The sequence below is a fragment of the Lepus europaeus genome, chromosome 2, assembly GCF_033115175.1.
Source record: "Lepus europaeus isolate LE1 chromosome 2, mLepTim1.pri, whole genome shotgun sequence".
In the NCBI taxonomy this organism is placed as follows: domain Eukaryota; kingdom Metazoa; phylum Chordata; class Mammalia; order Lagomorpha; family Leporidae; genus Lepus; species Lepus europaeus.
This window is the reverse complement of record NC_084828.1, coordinates 159,128,419-159,147,806: the sequence shown is the minus strand read 5'-3', so window position 1 is coordinate 159,147,806 and position 19,388 is coordinate 159,128,419. Positions and strand designations below refer to the sequence as shown.

Genomic DNA, 19,388 nt, shown 5'->3' with positions numbered 1-19,388 from the left:
CCTGCCAAGGCAACTGCTGGCAGGAATGGAACTTCAATAAATGTATAGCAGGGTAACGTTCAAGCTGATCATTTTGTATGGCCCACAAATGATGTTATAAATATCCAAATGGCCCTTGGCAGAGAAAAGGATCCCCACCCCAGCTTTATAATATAAATAAAGATCTTTCCCACATGTAAGGTACTGTTTGATGCTCTAAGAAATAATAATATTTAAGCATATCAGACTTAAACATTGAATTGGGAGGAAGACAGATGCAAAAGTCATTCTGTAGGATCTAGTTATGTAAGTACGGACATATGTATATATGTACATACTCATGTAGAATAAATAACCAAAGGCACCATCAAAAAAGGTCAAAACAGGTGTGGGCAAGTGGAGCAGAGGTTAGGATTTCACTTGTGATGCCCACTTACAATATCAAGGTTCCTAGGTTCAAGGCCCACCTCTGCTCTTGCCTATAGTCTCTCCTGCTATGCTGGGAGACAGTGGTGATGGCTCCAGTAGTTGGGTTCCTGCTACTCATGCCAGAGACCTGAACAGAATTCCTGACTCCAGGCTTTGGCCTAGCCCAGCTTCATTAGCTGTGGGCTATTTGGAGAGCAGATCACTCTAGCGCTCTTACCAGCTCTCTCTCTCTGCCTTTCGAATAAAAATAAACAACAAACTATAAAAAAAAAAAAAAGATAGTCAAAATAACCTAATAATTGAATCTTAACTGATATTTAAATATAATTGTATGTTTAAACTTAAAAAGTTATTTTCCTATGAGGCAGGCATTGTGGTGCAGTGGGTTAGGCCATCACTAAAGGCACCCACATTCCTCACTGCAATGTCCAGGATCAAATCCCGCCCATCTTCTGACCCAGCTTCCTGCTAGTGCGCCTGGGAGGAAAAAGATGATGGCCCAAGTCCCTGGGTTCCTGTCACTGACGTGGAAGAACAGATGGAGTTCTGGCTCCTGGTTACAACCTGACCCAACCCTGCTGGTATAAGCATTTGCAGAGTGAACCACTGGATGGAAGATCCCTTTCTGTAACCCTGGTTTCAAATAAATAAATGTTTTCTAAGCTATTTTTCCAGGTCTGTGCTGTTCCATACAGTACTTAGCAGTCATACATGGTTATTCAAATTCAAATTAAAAGTTCAGTTACTCAGCTGGACTAGCCACCTTTCCAGCACTCAACAGCCACACACTTACGTGGCCACTGGCAGCTGTACTGAGCAGTGCAGGCACAGAACACTTCCACAGAAGAAAACGGGGCTAGGTTGTTCTATACTATTGTTCTGTATCAATTTCACAAATGGCAACAGCATGGCAAGGCCTCAGAACACTTGAACTCTGAAGTCAGAAATGACAAAGTTGAAACCCTAGTTCTGGTGCTTACTGTGTGACCCTGGGGTGAGTCACTAAACTTCTCCAAGCCTGCCTTCCCATCTATAAAACGCTGTGTAAAACTAGCAGCTACCTCAAGGATAGTCATGAAAATGAAATAAGATAATGCTGGTAAATGCACTTAGCATACTGCCTCAAATACTAGGAGCGCTCCAACAGCTGATAGCTCCCTACTACAATTAATTGTATTTACTCATAGATTTAGTCAATGTCAACTGAATGCTAAGATCTGAAATACGGGGAATAAATAAAGCAAGAGCTCCTGCCCAAGTGAATCAAGAGTTCAATGTGAAGCATCAGGAGAGCTGACAACAGTGAGGACTGCAGAGGGTAGTACTGGCTTCCAGGCAGTGAGCGCAGAAAATGGTAAACAGAAATCTTGATGTGGTATGAGGGTCATTTTGAACTTCTGGTCATTTGAACCATGACTACATCTCCTCTTACATATAGGAGAGCAAACAGATAGTCTATCTATTGTGTATTAGACTAGAAAATGAATTTTGGCTTATGAGCTTTACCTGATTCTATTATACATTTTAGAATAATGTGCTGCTTCTACCAAAGATATACCTTTAAAAGACTCCCACTGCTGGCCCCATGGCTTAGAGGGTAAAGCCACTGCCTGCTACACCAGCATGCCCATATGGGCATATCCTAGCTGTTCCACTTCCAATCTAGCTCCCTGCTAATGGCCTGGGAAAAGCAGCAGAAGGGAGCCCAAGTGTTCGGAGGCGCTGCTATCCACATGAGAGACCCAGATGAAGCTCCTGGCTCCTGACTTCAGCCTGCCCCAGCAACAGCTGCTGCAGCCATCTAAGGAGTGAACCAGCAGATGCAGGATGGAGGATCTCTCTCTGTCTGCTCCCTCTCTCTCTCTCTGTAGCACTAACTTTCAAATAAATAACTAAATCTGTAAAAATAATGAAATAAAAAATAAAAGCATTCCATTAAGTCCCTAAAGTACATACACCCTGTTAGACAATTCTAAATGAACATTTAAAACACAGTCCAAAAATCACATGGAAAAATCAAAATTTGCATGGTTCTAAAAATAAAGTAACAAAAGTTTGAAGTCATTCAATAATGCTTCATTTACAAAAAATATTTAGATTGATAAATGTAGTAATCACTGAAATTATTTTGATATACGAAAGAATAGTTTTCAGGGTATCTTAAATGCTAAAACAGCTATGAGAATGAAAATATTAACATGTTACAGAGTAATATCTTTCTATCAAAAGAGCTTAGGTAATAAATCCAAAATAATAACCAGTTATAAAGCTGGGCAAACTAAACGATAAAACTTTCTGCTGTCTTATAAAATATAATCCCAGTGTGATCATTTAATACCTTTTCCAGACACTATCTTATATTGTTCCTAAAGCTGTAAAGAACAGGAAAAAAACAAAACATTGAAAGATCACAACTAATGGGCACTAAACTTAATCATTCAATATTTTCTTTTATTAGCAAACAAATATTTTTAAATCTATGGCTAAAGACAAACAAATAACATTCTGAAGCAGAAAGCAACAAATTTTTGATAGTTTTATTGGAGTCATTATGACTTCCCTTGCTACAGTTTTGAAGTAAAAGTACATGATAGTAAATAATTCCACATAAAGTTCCCCCATTTGAACTAACAAGTATCCAGCCATTAAACCCTATATTGGTTGTGCTGAGGCGAAAAGTCAGTCTTAAGGTAAAGACAAAAAGAAAACTATATACATACTCTTGGCATCAATAAAAGGAAGCCCAGGCCGGCGCCGTGGCTCAACAGGCTAATCCTCTGCCTAGCGGCGCCGGCACACCAGGTTCTAGTCCCGATTGCCCTTCTTCCAGGCCAGCTCTCTGCTGTGGCCAGGGAAGGCAGTGGAGGATGGCCCAAGTCCTTGGGCCCTGCACCCGCATGGGAGACCAGGAGAAGCACCTGGCTCCTGGCTTCGGATCAGCGCGGTACGCTGGCTGCAGCGCGCCGGCCGCGGCGGCCATTGGAGGGTGAACCAACAGCAAAGGAAGACCTTTCTTTCTGTCTCTCTCTCTCACTGTCCACTCTGCCTGTCAAAAAATAAAAATAAAAAAAGGAAGCCCAACTTAAAAATCATGAAAGAAGGTATAAAATAAGAATATAAACAAGCTTGAAACTCAGAATTCTAAACTACCAATAGAACATAAGGTGTCACCATGCTTTCTCTCATTCTCTATCACACCGTACACAAACCCCAACTGAAGCTATCCAACCTACAGTTGCTATTCCAAACAAGTCTCCTTAACTGTGCTAGTCACTCTGTGCATTTCAATATTATTTAAATAGTCTTTGTCTTCATAAAGTCTGCACAAAAACACTCAAAACCACAGAAACTGAATCAAGAACTCTTTAAGTTAAAAAAAAAATGCCTTGACTATCTGTATCAAAGAAAATTGAGATGGATATGAATCGTTCAGTACCCTACAAGACACAAGCCTCCAAGGTAATTCAAATTCTGTCATATAAATGATTCTTTCTAAATATGCCATCATTCTGCTAAATGATTCTTTCTAAATATACACACATTCACATAAACTTTCAGCTATACATAGTATATTTATTGGTAACATGCAATGCTTCAGAAAGACCTGATGCTGGCTTACAAAAAATTTTGTGGCATTAAATAACAAAATGAAGGTAGGGATATAAAAAGGGGAAAAGGGATGGATAAATAAAATGCTACCAAAGACCAAGGTTTCTATTTCTAAAAAAAAAAAAAAATCTGTTAACAAAACTGAGGAGCAAAGTGAGGATTCGAGCTTTAAGACAACCAAACTAAAGGAAGTCTTCTCAATTTTGATATGCAGAGACCACAGAGACAAACAAGTTTCTGCCAGCAGTACCACCATTCTCTTCATCTACAGGTACTAAGCACTTGCGTCATTCTTCACTCCTTAACTGTCTCTTAAAAACCACACTATCAACAAATCTGCCAGCTAGAAAACATCCCCAGTCCCACTCCTTTCTGTCCTCTTTCATCTCTAGGATCACATCATGAGGGCCTCCATGAGACCACTTCCTCAGCAGACTCCATAACTCTGTGTATCTTCCCCTTCACACCCTTCCATACTCCATACCTCATCATACTAATTTCTACGACAAAATTATAATTCTATTCTTCTACTCAATAACTTAAACCTCAAATGACAGTGACTAGTAATTTCAACACTTTTCCTAGCTATCCTTTAACAAATCTTAACTCACACATGGTAAGGATAACCTGTTGACCTCTCCATCCCAAAAAAAACTTTACTGTATCTCTTCATGTTTCTGCCTGCACTCATTCTTACCACTCCTATTTCCTTCTACACCTTTCCAAATCCTACCCATTCTTCAATGTCCCTAGTTCACTTTATTCCTTTGAGAAGTTTTCCCTAATTGATTTCTCAGCTTAATAAATACCAGAACCCACTTTATTCTCACAGTATGACCTACTTACATGGTTCTCTAAGTATATTTATGTCTTATTAGTTGTAACCAGATCTTCAGGATTAGGAACCACATCTGGATATCTTTTTGTAGTCTACACTTGGCCTAGCATAGAGCTAACATTAAGCCCTCAATAAATACTGAACTGAACTGTAGAGAAAGGTGACCCAGAATCAGGCTGCATAACAGGGAAAAACCAATTTGGCATTAAAACTGCAGACATCTGCAAACATCAAGTTAAGGACTGTCAAATGTAAAGAAATCTTTACCTGGACATATGCCAATAATAATAACACCAATAAACACACAAATACACAAGGGGATATGATAGAAATCACTATATTTAGAGAATTATTTTTCAAAATGTTCCAGCTAAATGCCATATCATGAAATCCAGAAATATAAATCAAGAATAGTACAAATGCTATTTCAGACTGCTTTACATGTTGATTTTTTTATGTTTTTTTTTTCCTTAACCACAAGTAGCTACTCACAAATGTAATTTTAAATGTGTTATCTGGTCACAGGTGGAAAAGTAAAGGATGAAAGACCAAAAAACCTGGTTTTAAATCCAAATCAATCATTTTTAGCACTGCAACCCTGAGCAAGTTACTTAACTTCAAGAATCCCACAGAGAGACTGAAAAGATTAAATGGCATTCCATATGAAAAGTCTTCAAAAGCTAAAATGCTATACAAACATTACAATAACAAGAAAAGGAAAATAATTAGGTTTTCACACTGACAGCTCTTTCTAAAGATCACACCGATTTAGACACTGTTCTCAATACTTTCCTGTTCTGTAATACAGTTTCAAAAAATCTAATTCCCACATACATTTTCCTTACATAACATCTGTTCTGTGATCTGGAAAACACACTTCTATTAAATGTCTCTCATCATCAGTAAGGTGAGATAGTGGTTATGCTTAGAGAATGAAGAGTAAACCAATTTCAGGACTCAGACTTTCAAACTCAAAACTTATCAAAAAGCTACAGTAATCAAGACTGTGTTACCAGTATAAGATCAATGGAATAGATTTGGGAGTTTAGCAGTAAATTTCCACATTTATGACCCACTGACTTAAAAAAAAAGTTTTATTTATTTTATTTGAAAGGCAGAGTTACAAAGAAAGGGACACAGAGAGAGAGAGAGAGAGAGAGAGAGAATCTTCTCTCCACTGGTTCACTCTCCCAAAGGATCCAAGGCCAGGCCAAAGGATCCAGGGGCCTTATCCAGGTCTCCCACAGGGGTGGCAGGGGCCCATCTTCCACTGCTTTCCCAGGTGCACCAGCAGGGAGCTGGATTCAAAGTAGAGCAGCTGGGACTCCAACCAGCACCCATGAGACGCTGGTGTAGCAGGTGATGGCTTAACCTGCTATGCCACAAGGCTGGCCCTGATGACCTACTGATTTTCAACAAGGGTATCAAGATAATTCACCGGGGAAAATAGTTTTTTTCAACACATAGTTCTCTATCAGACAAAAAAAAAAAAAAAAAATGGCAGTTGGACTCTCACCTCATACCACATAAAAATTAGTTTTAAATAATCAGGGATTTAAATATAAAAGCAAAAACTGTAAACTTCTAAGAAGAAAAATACAGGCATAAATCTTTGTGGCCTTCAATTAAACAAGTTTATTAGATATGACCCCTATACACAAGCCACAAAAGAAATCAGATTTCATCAAAAATAAAAAGTTTTGTGCTGGGGGCTGGTCTTATGGTACAGTGGGTTAAGCCACTGCCTGCAATGCCAGCATGCTACATGAGCGCTGGTTTGAGTCCCAGCAGCTCCACTTCCAACTCAGCTCCCAGTTAATGTGCCTGGGAAGATAGTGAAAGATGGCCCAATTCTTGGGACACTGCAGCCATGGAGAGACCCAGATTGAGTTCTATGCTTCAAAAGCCAAGAAAGTTAAAAAAATTTCACAGGAGAAAATATTTGCAAATTGTTAATCTGATATATAAGACTTAAATCCAAAATACATAAAGAACTCTTACAACAACAACCAAAAAAATAATAATAATAATGGGAAAAGAATTTAAAATACATTTCTTCAAAGAAGATATACAATTGGCCAACATATGATAATCATCATTATCTATCAGAGTAATATAAATCCAAGCCACAATGAAATACTACTTCATGTTTACTAAAATGGCTGTCAAAGAGATGGACAATAGCACTGTGGACAATTACCAACACTTTAGAGAAACTGGAACCCTCACACAGTACTGTTTAGAAAGTAAAATAATGCAGTCACTTTGGAATACAGGATGGCAGGTCCCCCAAATGTTAAACAGCAACTTGCAATAAGTGACCCAGCTTAATTCTACTCTTAATTAGGTATATAGCCAAGAAAAATAAAACCAAATAAATATCCAAAAACTTGCACTCAAATGTTCTTAGCATCATTATTCATGATAGCCAGAAAGTAGAAATAACCTAATTGTCCATACAGTGATGAGTGGATAACCTATGGTATATCCACAAAAATGCAGTATTATTTGGCAACAAGTAGGAATGAAGTATGATACATGCTGCAACATTCATGAACCTTAGAAACAGAATACTTTATAAAAGCAGCCAGTCTCTCTCACACACAAAACCACTGTATGATCCCATTTATAGCCAATGTTCAGATAAGGCAAATTTCCAAGATAGAAAGTGAACTGTTGCATGGAGATGAGGGCAGAGAAGTTTGGGGGAAAATGGAGAAGAGGCATGCACTAAAAGGCATACTGTATCTTTCTGGATTAGTCAAATGTTACAAAATTGTGAAGACTGCACAACTCTGTGATTATACTAAAAACCTAAGTAAAGTGGATTTTGTACTGTGTATCTCAAAGAAGCTTCTTCTTGACAAAGAAGAAGAAAAGCAGAGCCAGTGTTCAATAGCAGACCCTTGAAACACTTAAAAATGAAAAGTACAAACTGCTAGTGTAATTTAAGGATCTTTTTTTATTCTTCTCCCCCTTTTAGTTGCTCAATGACTACATCAAAAATCAAAATCAAAATGTCATTATACCTTAGCCTCTACCTTCAAAAAGTAGTAAGGATCCTTTATTGTTCCCATACTTACTTACCTAAATTTTAGCAGTGTCAGATCATATTAGAACTTGAGCTTAGCTTCTTTGCTAAACAGAACAAGTTATCCTCTAGATGACAAAAATTTTAATTTTTATTTAGAGACTGGCCCATTTGCTACCAGTTTTTCACTAACAGAAAGGAAATATAAATGAACACACTGGCATTCAGTGATTTAAGATTTGTGCTTTTGATAACTTCTGAAGAACTGTGAAAGCCACAACATGCAGGCATACATAAGGGGCATCAATTCTAACTGTTATGAGCTCTGTAACTTAGCATGAATTTTACTTACTTCATCTGGCTAAGCTGGCGTGCTAAAGTAAGGAGCAATTGTACCCAACAGCCCAGCCACCCCAATCTCTGCTAGTAATATGAAAACATTTATGGTTCTGCAGAGACCTCAGGATAGAGCCCTTACAAATGTCATGGGTCAGTTATGTTATACAACAGAAGAGCTGCAGCCAAGCAAAAATACATTCTACTATTTCTAGGAAATCTTCTAAGTATATACAAAATTTCACTCCAATAGTGTATATTTTCTGTACCTATGGGTTTACAGACACTGTGACTTTTTAAATAGAAATTATTACACTTGGTCTGTAAACCAAAATGTAGAAAAACACCATTAAGAAAATTTTAATCCAGCTTCAAAAATAAAACTGTATTACTGCATTTTTATTTCATTCAAGGACAACAAAAAGGAAAACTGAAAGATGTACAAGCATGCATTTCCTAGAAGAACATATAATTCAATCTATGAAATCATTTGTAGATATGCTTTCAAAACATTTTTTATTCAAAATCTGAAAAAAATTAATGAAAACTATCATAGAGTAACTTCCTCTAAAAATGCCTTACATATACATATCTATCTACATTGAATGATGCAATTCAGGGAGATTTTATATTACCGATATAATTCAAATGACAGATTTGCACACTACTTAAATACATGGTTCATTTTGATTACACGAGTTGCTTAATCAGGCACCACTTCAGAGACGCACCAAAATTCAGAGGTCCCATTTCTAATCTGATAGACACACAGACCTGGATGGTACTAGTCTGTTAAGGTTCCAGAAAATAGGATAAACCACATTCTAAGTGGAATGAGAAACACCCCCACCCCCACACAGCTAACCAATAAATTAAATCCTCCATTCTGCCTAACCAGGTAAACCCACAGATGTTTCCTCACACATAATCTTTAGCTGTGATAGCTAAGAAACCAAAAGAAGGCAGGGTTTTAAGAGACATGTGTTCTGGAAGAGGCAAAGGGAGAACGAAGGGAATGATTTCTTCTGAACTCAAATACGATTTGCTAAGGAAGGGACTCTGGCTTTTTCTATTTGGAAGGTAGCTTTAGTTTGCTCATTTTTGCAAATAATTCATTAGAGTCATCAGGAAGGCAGCACAAAACTTTTTAAAAACCAACCACAAAAGCACAAAGCATTAGCTTCAGTCAAAAATAAGCCAAACTACAATTACACTCTAACTTGTCTTTCTGAAGATAATAACCACATTTTCACTGAAATATAGGGGCAGATTTACTATAAACCACATAGAAGTATTTGACACCAAACAATCCAAAGACCACAGTAATCCACTTAACAAGTATACCAAACATTTTGGTGAAGTAGCACAGGCACACAGGAAATGTAAAACTAATCACCACTTACCAATCAACCATAGCACAGAGGATCCCCTGCTTGCCAAGGAAGCATTGTATAAAGGTAAATGATCTTTCTCTCTGCCTGACCCAATCCAAGCAACTATTTTAGGATCAACAAAAGGAGCCAAAGCCACTGTACTGCAGACTTAACTTGTAAGGCACAGTTAGTGGCTGCCCAATCTTCAAACCACAGGGGGATTTCCTTGCAAACTCCCATAAGCCAGGAAATCAACTGAACTACATATCTTTCCTAAAACTGTCTGAAAGGTTTATTACATGTGATTTCTACATTTAAAAATGAAAAACTATTATACATGTTTAGCTTTATCTATAAAGAACCTACGTTTGAATCAGTAATGGTATCATTATTTAATATGGTTCAATGAAAAAGTAAACCTCCAAATTGCAGATGACACTATACTTAAGCTTTTTTACTTTAAATAGAGCTATGCTTCAATTATTTCTTTATGTAAATAGTAAGCATGATGTAATTCTTTTCCTCGGTCTCCTAAGTGTTCATGCATGTTTACAATATTGGTTTAATGGGAGATGAATTATTATCTGTAGTAAGTGAAAGCTAAATTAAATTATTCAATGTATTAGAAAATAAAATACCCAATAGTAAAGTTGAAACAATCTATATCACATTATATGTGGATTTCATTTATCAGAAATGGGCCTCAAACTCATTAAAACAAAGTAATTAGTTTATTTTGCCCATAATCTGTTGTCATAACTTAGGCAAAGAAGAATAACAATTACAGTCACACATTTAAAATATCCAGTTGTCTACATAGCTATAAAAATAATATATAATATAGCTTATTTTAAAAAGATTCAGACCATTAAATACTATTCTAAGAATCAAGCGATTTTAGATTTAATTCAAACTGGAGTTTTTTTCACAAATCAATCCATTTACGTGACTTGGCCACCAAGAGCTAAGCAACAATCTGCCATCTGAAACAGCTTCGATAATAACATGGCCTTAAGTGTGATTAAGTCTTCTGTTATATAGTTTTACCTAACAAAGAAATAGTTGTTCTAGTTGAATGAAACATTCTTTGAACATTTTTACTACAAGTTTATATACTATACATGACTCTTGTGTAAAGAACTGTATTAGACTGAATGCAACATAATAAACTTTATTAGAATTTTTCCTACACAAAACAGTTTTAAACTAGCCAAATATCAATAAATATCAATATAATGATCTGCAAAATGTTTACTTTTTAATATTTATAGTTACATTTTTTCACATTAAAATGAGGTCAGCAAAACCAGAAATCACACCAAACAATAAATTCTACTTCCATTCAATGTTGGAAACATTTTCATTTAATCTGCCTTCTCCTTCAACATAAGACATCAATTTAAATTATAAAAGTTCCATGTTGGCCTGGTTCCAGCACTAACCTAACATCAAAACCAAAATAAATGCCTTAAAAAGTCAGTCATCTTCCAAATACTGCACCAGACCCAAGATCCAACGTAAGACAGAAAGCTATTTTTCTCTTCTTCCTCTATGTACTTGCACAACATTAACCATCTCCAAGCAAGCACCTGGTTTCCTCTAAGTAAGCACCATCCAGAAAATAGGGGGGCACGTATTTATAAAAGGTATGTTTTATATTTAAGATAGCCTCAAAACATGCATTCTCAGTTACAACCAACAGTCATGAAAAATAATGTAAACCAAGAAGACATACGTTTAATGTTCCTTTACTTTTAAAAAATCTATTTCCAACAAAACAACAACTGAATAGTGATCAAATAGCAAGTATTTTAACCACATTATTATTTCATAATTTAAAAAATCATTTAAGGCCCTAACACTTATGCCAGAAAAAAAATTCTATTTGTTACTCTGTCATTTTATCATGTTGTTACTGCATTACACTACTTTGGGCAACTCCATTCTACCATCACAAACACAGTTCCTGAATATTCTGTTTCTGCACAAAGACAACAAACACTGTCTTCCACAGTTAAGTCTAAACTACAATGAGGGTTTTACTAATTAAGCAGACTACCATAACAGTTTCACATCAGACCAAGAGTTCAACCACACCGCAAAAGATACACTAAAATCCTTACGTACTTACCTACAGTTGGGAGGAGGGTCCAATGTAATTTCTGCAAGTTCCTTCTGAATTCTTTAAAATAAAAACAAAGAACATTATATTAAAATGTCTGTACTCTTAATATGAAAAAATCTCTCTCCCTCCCCTTAGCGCTCTCTTTCTTATCTGAGAGGCAGAGAGAATGTGAAGAGCGAGCACCTCCTCTCAGCTAGCTGGTCACTCCCAGAATACCAGCAATGGCCAGGCTGAAGCTGAGACTCAGGAACCCAGTTACCTGAGCCCCTGCCACTGCCTCCCAGGGTCTACATCAGCGGGAAGCTCGAGTCAGGAGCCAGAGCTGAGTATCAAACCCAGGTACTCTGATGTGGGATGTGGGCATCGTGACTGCTAAGTCAAATGTCCACCTCATTTCATTTGACTGTTATACTTTAATAGTACTATTTCCTTTTGTGCATTTTTAAACTTGAAATACTAAAACAATATACAGCAGCACAGTTTTTTAAAATGGTAAATAGGAAGCTTCTGCAACACTATAGATTATTCTAACTCCTGATTTTTTTTTTTTTTTTTTTTGACAGGCAGAGTGGACAGTGAGAAAAAGAGACAGAGAGAAAGGTCTTATTTTGCCGTTGGTTCACCCTCCAATGGCCGCCACGGCTGGCGCACTGCGGCCGATGGCAGGAGCCAGGGGTTTATCCTGGTCTCCCATGTGGGTGCAGGGCCCAAGCACTTGGGCCATCCTCCACTGCACTCCCTGGCCACAGCAGAGACCTGGCCTGGAAGAGGGGCAACCATGTAACTCCTGATTTTTACTAGAAAATCCTCAACTAGGATGGAAAACTGATAAGAAGTTACATGCAAACTGATCCAGTCAATTGATAGTAGTTTCAGGAATGAATTCCCAGAACTACTTTATCAAAATACACAAGGGATTCCTGCCTGAAGCCTCGAAGTGACAGGCAAGTTGGGCTTTCACGCTGGACATCATACCCTCTGAGCAAGAGCTATCCTAATATTACAGGAATAATTACCATCATGTCATTGCATGAGCTTTATGCAAAGAGGGATGAAAGTTTAAAGTCTGCTTCCTTCCCCATGTGTTATTTTCTACTATATTTTTAACTCTATCCAGAAAGCTATGTGCATATTCAAAGGCAAACAGTGCTATACTCTTTTTTTTTTATTTTAAAGACTTACTTATTTGAAAGAGTTACACAGAGAGAGAAGGACAGGCAGAGAGAGAGGTCTTTCCTCCGCTGGTTCACTCCCCCACTGGCTGCAATGGCCGGTGCTGCGCCAATCTGAAGCCAGGAGCCAGTAGCTTCTTCCGGGTCTCCCACATGGGTGCAGGGGCCAAAGGGCTTGGGCCATCTTCTACTGCTTTCCCAGGCTATAGCAGAGAGCTGGATTGGAAGTGAACCAGCCGGGACTCAAACCAGCGCCCTTATGGGATGCCAGCACTGCAGGAGGCGGCTTTACCCACTACGTCACAGCGCCAGCCAGTGCTACACTGTTTTCTAAGACTGTACTTAGCAATCTCTTAACTATCATCCGTGCCTTATTAAGCTTAGGCTTTGTTTAAAAAATTCTCAAAACCATTTATTTTCCTTTGCCTTGGTTTTTAAATGAGATTATTAACAGCTGGATGCCTGTCTCTGGTAATTATTGTGATAGTATTCTGATGATAACTGACTAAAATATCTTAACAAGACTCTGAATAAAAACATTTATATTCACACAATTTCATTCTATGTCTTTTGAAAACAACAAGCAGAGCTACTAGAATAAACAGGACTCCTCCAATAGGAATGGAACGAACTTACTCAGTGTGCTGCATGCTACTAATGTAATTTTCACTTCTTTAAACATGTGAGTTAAAGTTGGGCAGGTATTATGAATCAGAGCAAGACTAATAAACTGAAAGCCAAAAAACTTTCATTTTAATTCTGCTATGCCATTAATTGAGTCCTTGGGCAAAAATACCACTTCCACCTGTGCACGCTTGCTCATGCACGCGCTCTCTCTCTGTGCCTAACTCGTCTGTCCTATAAAATAAAGACATTAACTAGGACAAACTCTGTATCATTTTTATCTTTAACAAACCTTAATTTCCTTCTAATATAGATTTTATGATGTATTTATATTCATACAAAGTCATATGACCGTAACTAAATGAGACACATCTCAAAGAACAGATACAGGAGAACAACTTGTATGGATTTCACACAGAAGTGTAAAATGTAGTTCAAAACTTAATGGGTAGGTCCAGGTTAAAGATAGCAAACTGAGCATATACACATTCATTTCCAACCCATTCAAGGACCCCAACTGGGAAGGGGGGAGATACAGAAAATGGGAAAGGAAACAAAGAAACAGGGGAGTAGTTACAAAAGGATGAGAAATTTCAGCATTATTTCTGCAAGACAATGATGAGTGTAAATCAAACAGGTTGAGAAAGACATAAGCAGGTTGCAGAGTGTATAAACAGTAAAAATTTAAGGGGGTGAGGTGGGGGAGAGAAATCAGAAACCCAGAAGAAAAAATAAAAAGCTGTTAAAAAGAAATCATTCACGGGCCAGAACTGTGGTGCAGTAGGTTAATCCTCCACCTGTGGCACTGGCATCCTATATGGGTGCCAGTCCTAGTCCCAGCTGCTCCTCTTCCCATCGAGCTCTCCACTATGGCCTGGGAAAGCAGTAGAAGATGGCTCAGGTCCTTGGGCCCCTGCACCCACGTAGGAGATCCAGAAGAAGCTCCTGGCTCCTGGCTTCGGATCAGCGCAGCTCCAGCCATTGCAGCCATTTGGGGAGTGAACCAGCAGATGGAAGACCTTTCTCTCTGTCTCTCCCTCTCACTGTCTGTATTCTACCTCACAAATAAATAAACAAAATCCTTAAGGAAAAAAAAAAAGAAATCAATCATTCATCAAGTAAGAAGCAAAAATGTATTATAACTTTGTCAAGAGAGAAATGTTAAGGGGAAAAGAAAAGAGCTATGATCTATTTTGCCTAAACAGGACTCACTGGGTATCCCAGGGATTACAACATCGGATTCACAGGAAACCCAATCCTAATATGCTATTTGGTATAGCATTAAATATTTAGTATAAATAATGTATTGATCTTTTGTTCATGACAAAAACAGCAAAGACTGCAGTTGCACTTCTACAATGTAAATGGTATTAACTTTGAATACAAAAAATAAAAAATTAAGTGTAGCTAATAGAAACCAGCTAAAAATAGACCGGGGACAGTAATAAGTAGACAGAATAATATTAATATCCCACTTTGCAAAGTAAGCAATTGAGAAATGCTGTTGAAATTTTAAGCAACAGAGGCTTAAATATATTCTTTAGTGTATAAAGATAACCAATAATTTTTTGTAATATCACTATCATTAACTGGAAGGAAGGAAATGGATAAACAAATTAAACACATATTTAAGAGCAGAGGGTCAAAAGATATTATTTCAGTTAACAATTCAACAAATAAGAAACAAAGATATTATTTAGAGATATGCAAAAAATCAACAGAAGGACTAAATCCAAAGATAGCTCAAAGAGTTTGCTTCAAGGAAATGGAATTGGGACTGTTGGGGGCAGACTGCACAAAAAACTGTTGCTTCCCATCAAAAAAAAAAAGTCTGTATTGCTTGATCTGTTACCAGAAAAATAAATAACTTTCAGAAATTGTTTTTAAACTCAGAGAACTAGAGAATAGGCATTCAAAAGAATATGCTTAAACTGTCAAAGAAAATTATTTTTAACATAAAAGAACTTCTTCGGGATTTTCAAAGAACAAATCTTGCTTTTTATGCTCATACTGCCCCTTTTGGTTTAAGAAAAAGAAAAATCATACTTTTCTGTTCATGGAATTCTATGACAGAATTTGAACCCCTCCAGATAACTATAATTCTAAATTATATTACTCAATACAAAAGGCAATTTACTGATAAATTCAACAAAACTGAACAATGGGTCAATATATTAAAATATATTTTGAGACACTATTATCTTAGAATGGTTGTATTTCTCTTGACAGAAGATTACACTAAGAATTGCCATTTAAATGACTGCAAGATGTCCTGCTGTTTTTAATGACAGCGATTCAGTTCTATCTCAAAAGATCATGTTTTGTATTAAGTTTCTTGGGCTCAGTGTGTGAAATAAGGAAGGTAGCGATTTCAGGCACTTGTTCCTTATGTTGTAGGAAAATGAAAAAATTATCAATAATTCCCACATGTAGATGATGATCTTAAATGATTAAAAGTGAATTAAACAAATCCCACAGGATTTTCTAAGTAATACTCTTTTATCAGTGTTCATTTAAAAGGGAAGATAACCAGATGGGTGTTTGGCACAGCAGTTAAGACAACTGCTTGGGGCACCTACAACCCATATTACAATGCCTAGGTTTGCATTTCGGTTCTGTTTCGGACTCCAGTTTCCTGCTAATGCTCACCTTGGGAGGCACAAAGTGAAAGCTCAAGTAGTTAGGTCCCTGCCACCCATGTAGGAGAATCTGGATGAGTTCCCAGCTCCAGGCTTGTGGCCCAGTTCTAACTGTTGCAGTCACCTGGGGAACAAACCAGTACACACAAGATCTCTGCCTGTGTTAAGTCTGCTATCTTTGCCTTTCAAATAAATAAAAGGCTTTTTTCTTTAAGTAAACTAGGGCTATTTACACCACTATGGCAAAGGCTGGCAATTATCTTGCTAAGTCAAACAAAAAGACTTTTCCACTTATCAGAACGTTTAAGACAAAACTATTTCAGATATAAACCAACTAGACAACTGCCTGAATTTCCAGACAGTGCCTCGTCTTAGGTTACTGTGATGCTGAAGTCAGCAACTGCACACACATAGTTAATTACTAAGACAAGTCAGAAACAAAATACAACCTGAATTTCAGTTTGTGTGACTTCACCTAGCACTTTTAACTGCTCCAGGAAAAACTTACATATACTAAGAAGAGCACTGTGTGGGACTACTGTTTGCTTAAATGGGGGTCGGGGGAGGGGTGGGGGAGTACCTTAACAATCAATATTTATTGAAATTTAACTGAAAAAGATGGTATCGAAGAAGACAGAAAGCATTCATTTTTAGTTGAGAGGGAAATAGACAGGCAAGGAGAACTCTCACCCAGTGGTTCACTCCATAAATGCTTGCAATGGCAGGAGATAGGCCAGGCCAGGCCAGGGCCCGCAGCCAGGAGCCAAGAACCCAATCCAGGTCTCCCATTTGAGTGTGAGGGACCCAACGCCTTGTGTTATCACTGCTGCCTCCCAGCGTAGGTACTGGGGAGAAGCAGGAGTCAGAAGCCAGAGCCAAGAAATGAGCCCAGGCACTTTGGTATGGTGTGTGGGTCAAATGCTTGGCCCCAAGCACTCATTTTAAAACCAACATCCTGGACTAATGGTTCTGCAGAAAGTAAAAGCACTGTATATGTACACTTAAAATACACACATGAACATACATCTTGGCTTAAAGAAAATTCAGTAACTCACTCAGGGTCAAGAAGGATATGGATATGTGGACATGGAGACTTACAAAGGTTATTTCTTAGTAGTTACGAAAAAAAATAAATAAATAAAAACCCTCCATCACACTTTGGGACTTTCTAGACTCCCCTACAGTCTGCACTTCTCAGTCACCTAAGAATTCCTTTTCTAACCAATTGAATCAATTGGCCAAAACATTCTAAAATGAACTCATTCTCAAAAAACATGCAACTAATGATGAAAAGTTTTTAAATATCAGTGCAGTCCCTGCAAAATACACTGCCATTGCAAATAAATGGTCATATGTACTATGCATAAGACTCCAATCAATCAACTATTGATTTTAAGACACATCATCAATAAAACAAAAGTATATAACAATTATAAAACACTTCCTGACTTCACAAGGTTAAAAATTTTACAAATCAGGGCAGGTGTTTGGCACAGCAATTAAGATGCAGATTGAGGCCGGTGCCGTGGCTCAACAGGCTAATCCTCCGCCTTGCGGCGCCAGCACACCGGGTTCTAGTCCCGGTCGGGGCACCGGTCCTGTCCCGGTTGCCCCTCTTCCAGGCCAGCTCTCTGCTGTGGCCAGGGAGTGCAGTGGAGGATGGCCCAAGTCCTTGGGCCCTGCACCCCATGGGAGACCAGGAGAAGCACCTGGCTCCTGCCATCGGAACAGCGCGGTGCGCCGGCCACAGCGCGCTACCACGGCGGCCATTGGAGGGTGAACCAACGGCAAAAGGAAGACCTTTCTCTCTGTCTCTCTCTCTCTCTCACTGTCCACTCTGCCTGTCAAAAATAAAAAAATAAAAAAAATTAAAAAAAAAAAAGATGCAGATTGAGACACAGGCATCCCACATTAGAGTGCCTGAGTTCAAATCCCAGCGCTGTTTACCATGCCAGCTTCCTGCTAATGAGCACCCTGGGAGGCAGCAGTGAGGGCTCAAGTACCTGGGTCCCTGCTGCCATGTAGAAGTCCCTGATTGAGTTAACCGGCTGCTGGTTTCAGCCTGGCCCAGACTTGGCTACTGTGAACATTTCTGGGGGGAACCAGGGTATGGAAGATTTCTGCCTCTGTCTATCCTGTGTGCCTTTCAAATCTAAAAATGTTTTTAAAATGTACATTTATGGGTAGGTGCTTGGCCTAGAATAACACTAGGGTCCCATATCAGAGTACTCGGGTTCAATACTGGGTCTGATTCTAGCTCCTGACTCCAGCTTACTGGCAGTGTGCAAACCGGGAGGCAGCAAGTTTTGGCTCAAGTAATGGGTACCTGACACCCATGCAGGAGATCTGGACTGAGCTCCTGGCTCCTGGCTTCAGCCCAGCCTAGTGCTGGCTACTGCAAACATTTAGGGAATAAAGCTGTCTTTGTCTCTCAGATAAATAAATAAATTTTTAAATAAATAAAAAGCAACTGTATTTTTTAAAATAAATAAAATGTACATTTAGAATCAAGAAAATATAGTAACAAAAGATTATAAACAGTACTCCTTCATTCTCACCTGGAAAACAAATTTAGATATGCCTATATGCTGAAAGATTATACCAGAATTTACCTTTCAATCTAACAAAACTATAAAGTCTAAAACCAAACACTAGTCCAAGAACCATATTGAACTGTGTGTCCAATAAAAAGCACAATGCCTACTCTGATCAAAGTTAATCTGAAATAAATGTGATTTAAAATTCATATTTATAGATGTGTCAAGACATGAAAGATAAAGCATAATCAATTCAATGAAGATCTCAAAATTGATGTATTACTGAACTTGAACTGACTAGTCAATTTTATCAAAATCATCTAAATTTATCACTGCAGACAGAGTCCAACTATGTACATATAACAAGAGAACAGGCTATGATATGAGCATGCCCTGTTTTAAAGAACCAAATTCGTGCCAAAGAAAGCAAAAGTGCATCAAAGATGTAAGTATCCTTACTCTAAAAAATGACAAAAGTTAATTTATACTATTGCTTATGTACTCAAGTGTTTTCTGCATCATACATCGCTACTATGTAATACCTCAAAAATAAAATTTTAGGAAAACATATTTCCACACCAAATTAATTCTACAATTACAGCATATTTCACAGAGTAATTGAGCTCCTACTATGTGCAAAACATTTTTCCTAAGTTACTATAAAATGTATTTAATTACAGTACCTGATTATTTCTA

General features: G+C 37.9%; 1 protein-coding gene across 3 annotated transcripts in view; it reads right to left on the bottom strand.

Annotated features, from left to right (window-relative positions):
* The window catches only part of LOC133749904 (ubiquitin-conjugating enzyme E2 E2), a 389,174-nt gene that overhangs the window by 360,169 nt on the left and 9,617 nt on the right, over positions 1 to 19,388 (bottom strand). For all 3 annotated transcript variants that reach the window (XM_062179274.1, XM_062179282.1, XM_062179288.1), the window contains exon 3: positions 11,727 to 11,777. In XM_062179274.1, coding sequence (XP_062035258.1) covers positions 11,727 to 11,777 — 51 coding nt within the window. The remainder of the gene's footprint in view (positions 1 to 11,726; positions 11,778 to 19,388) is intronic.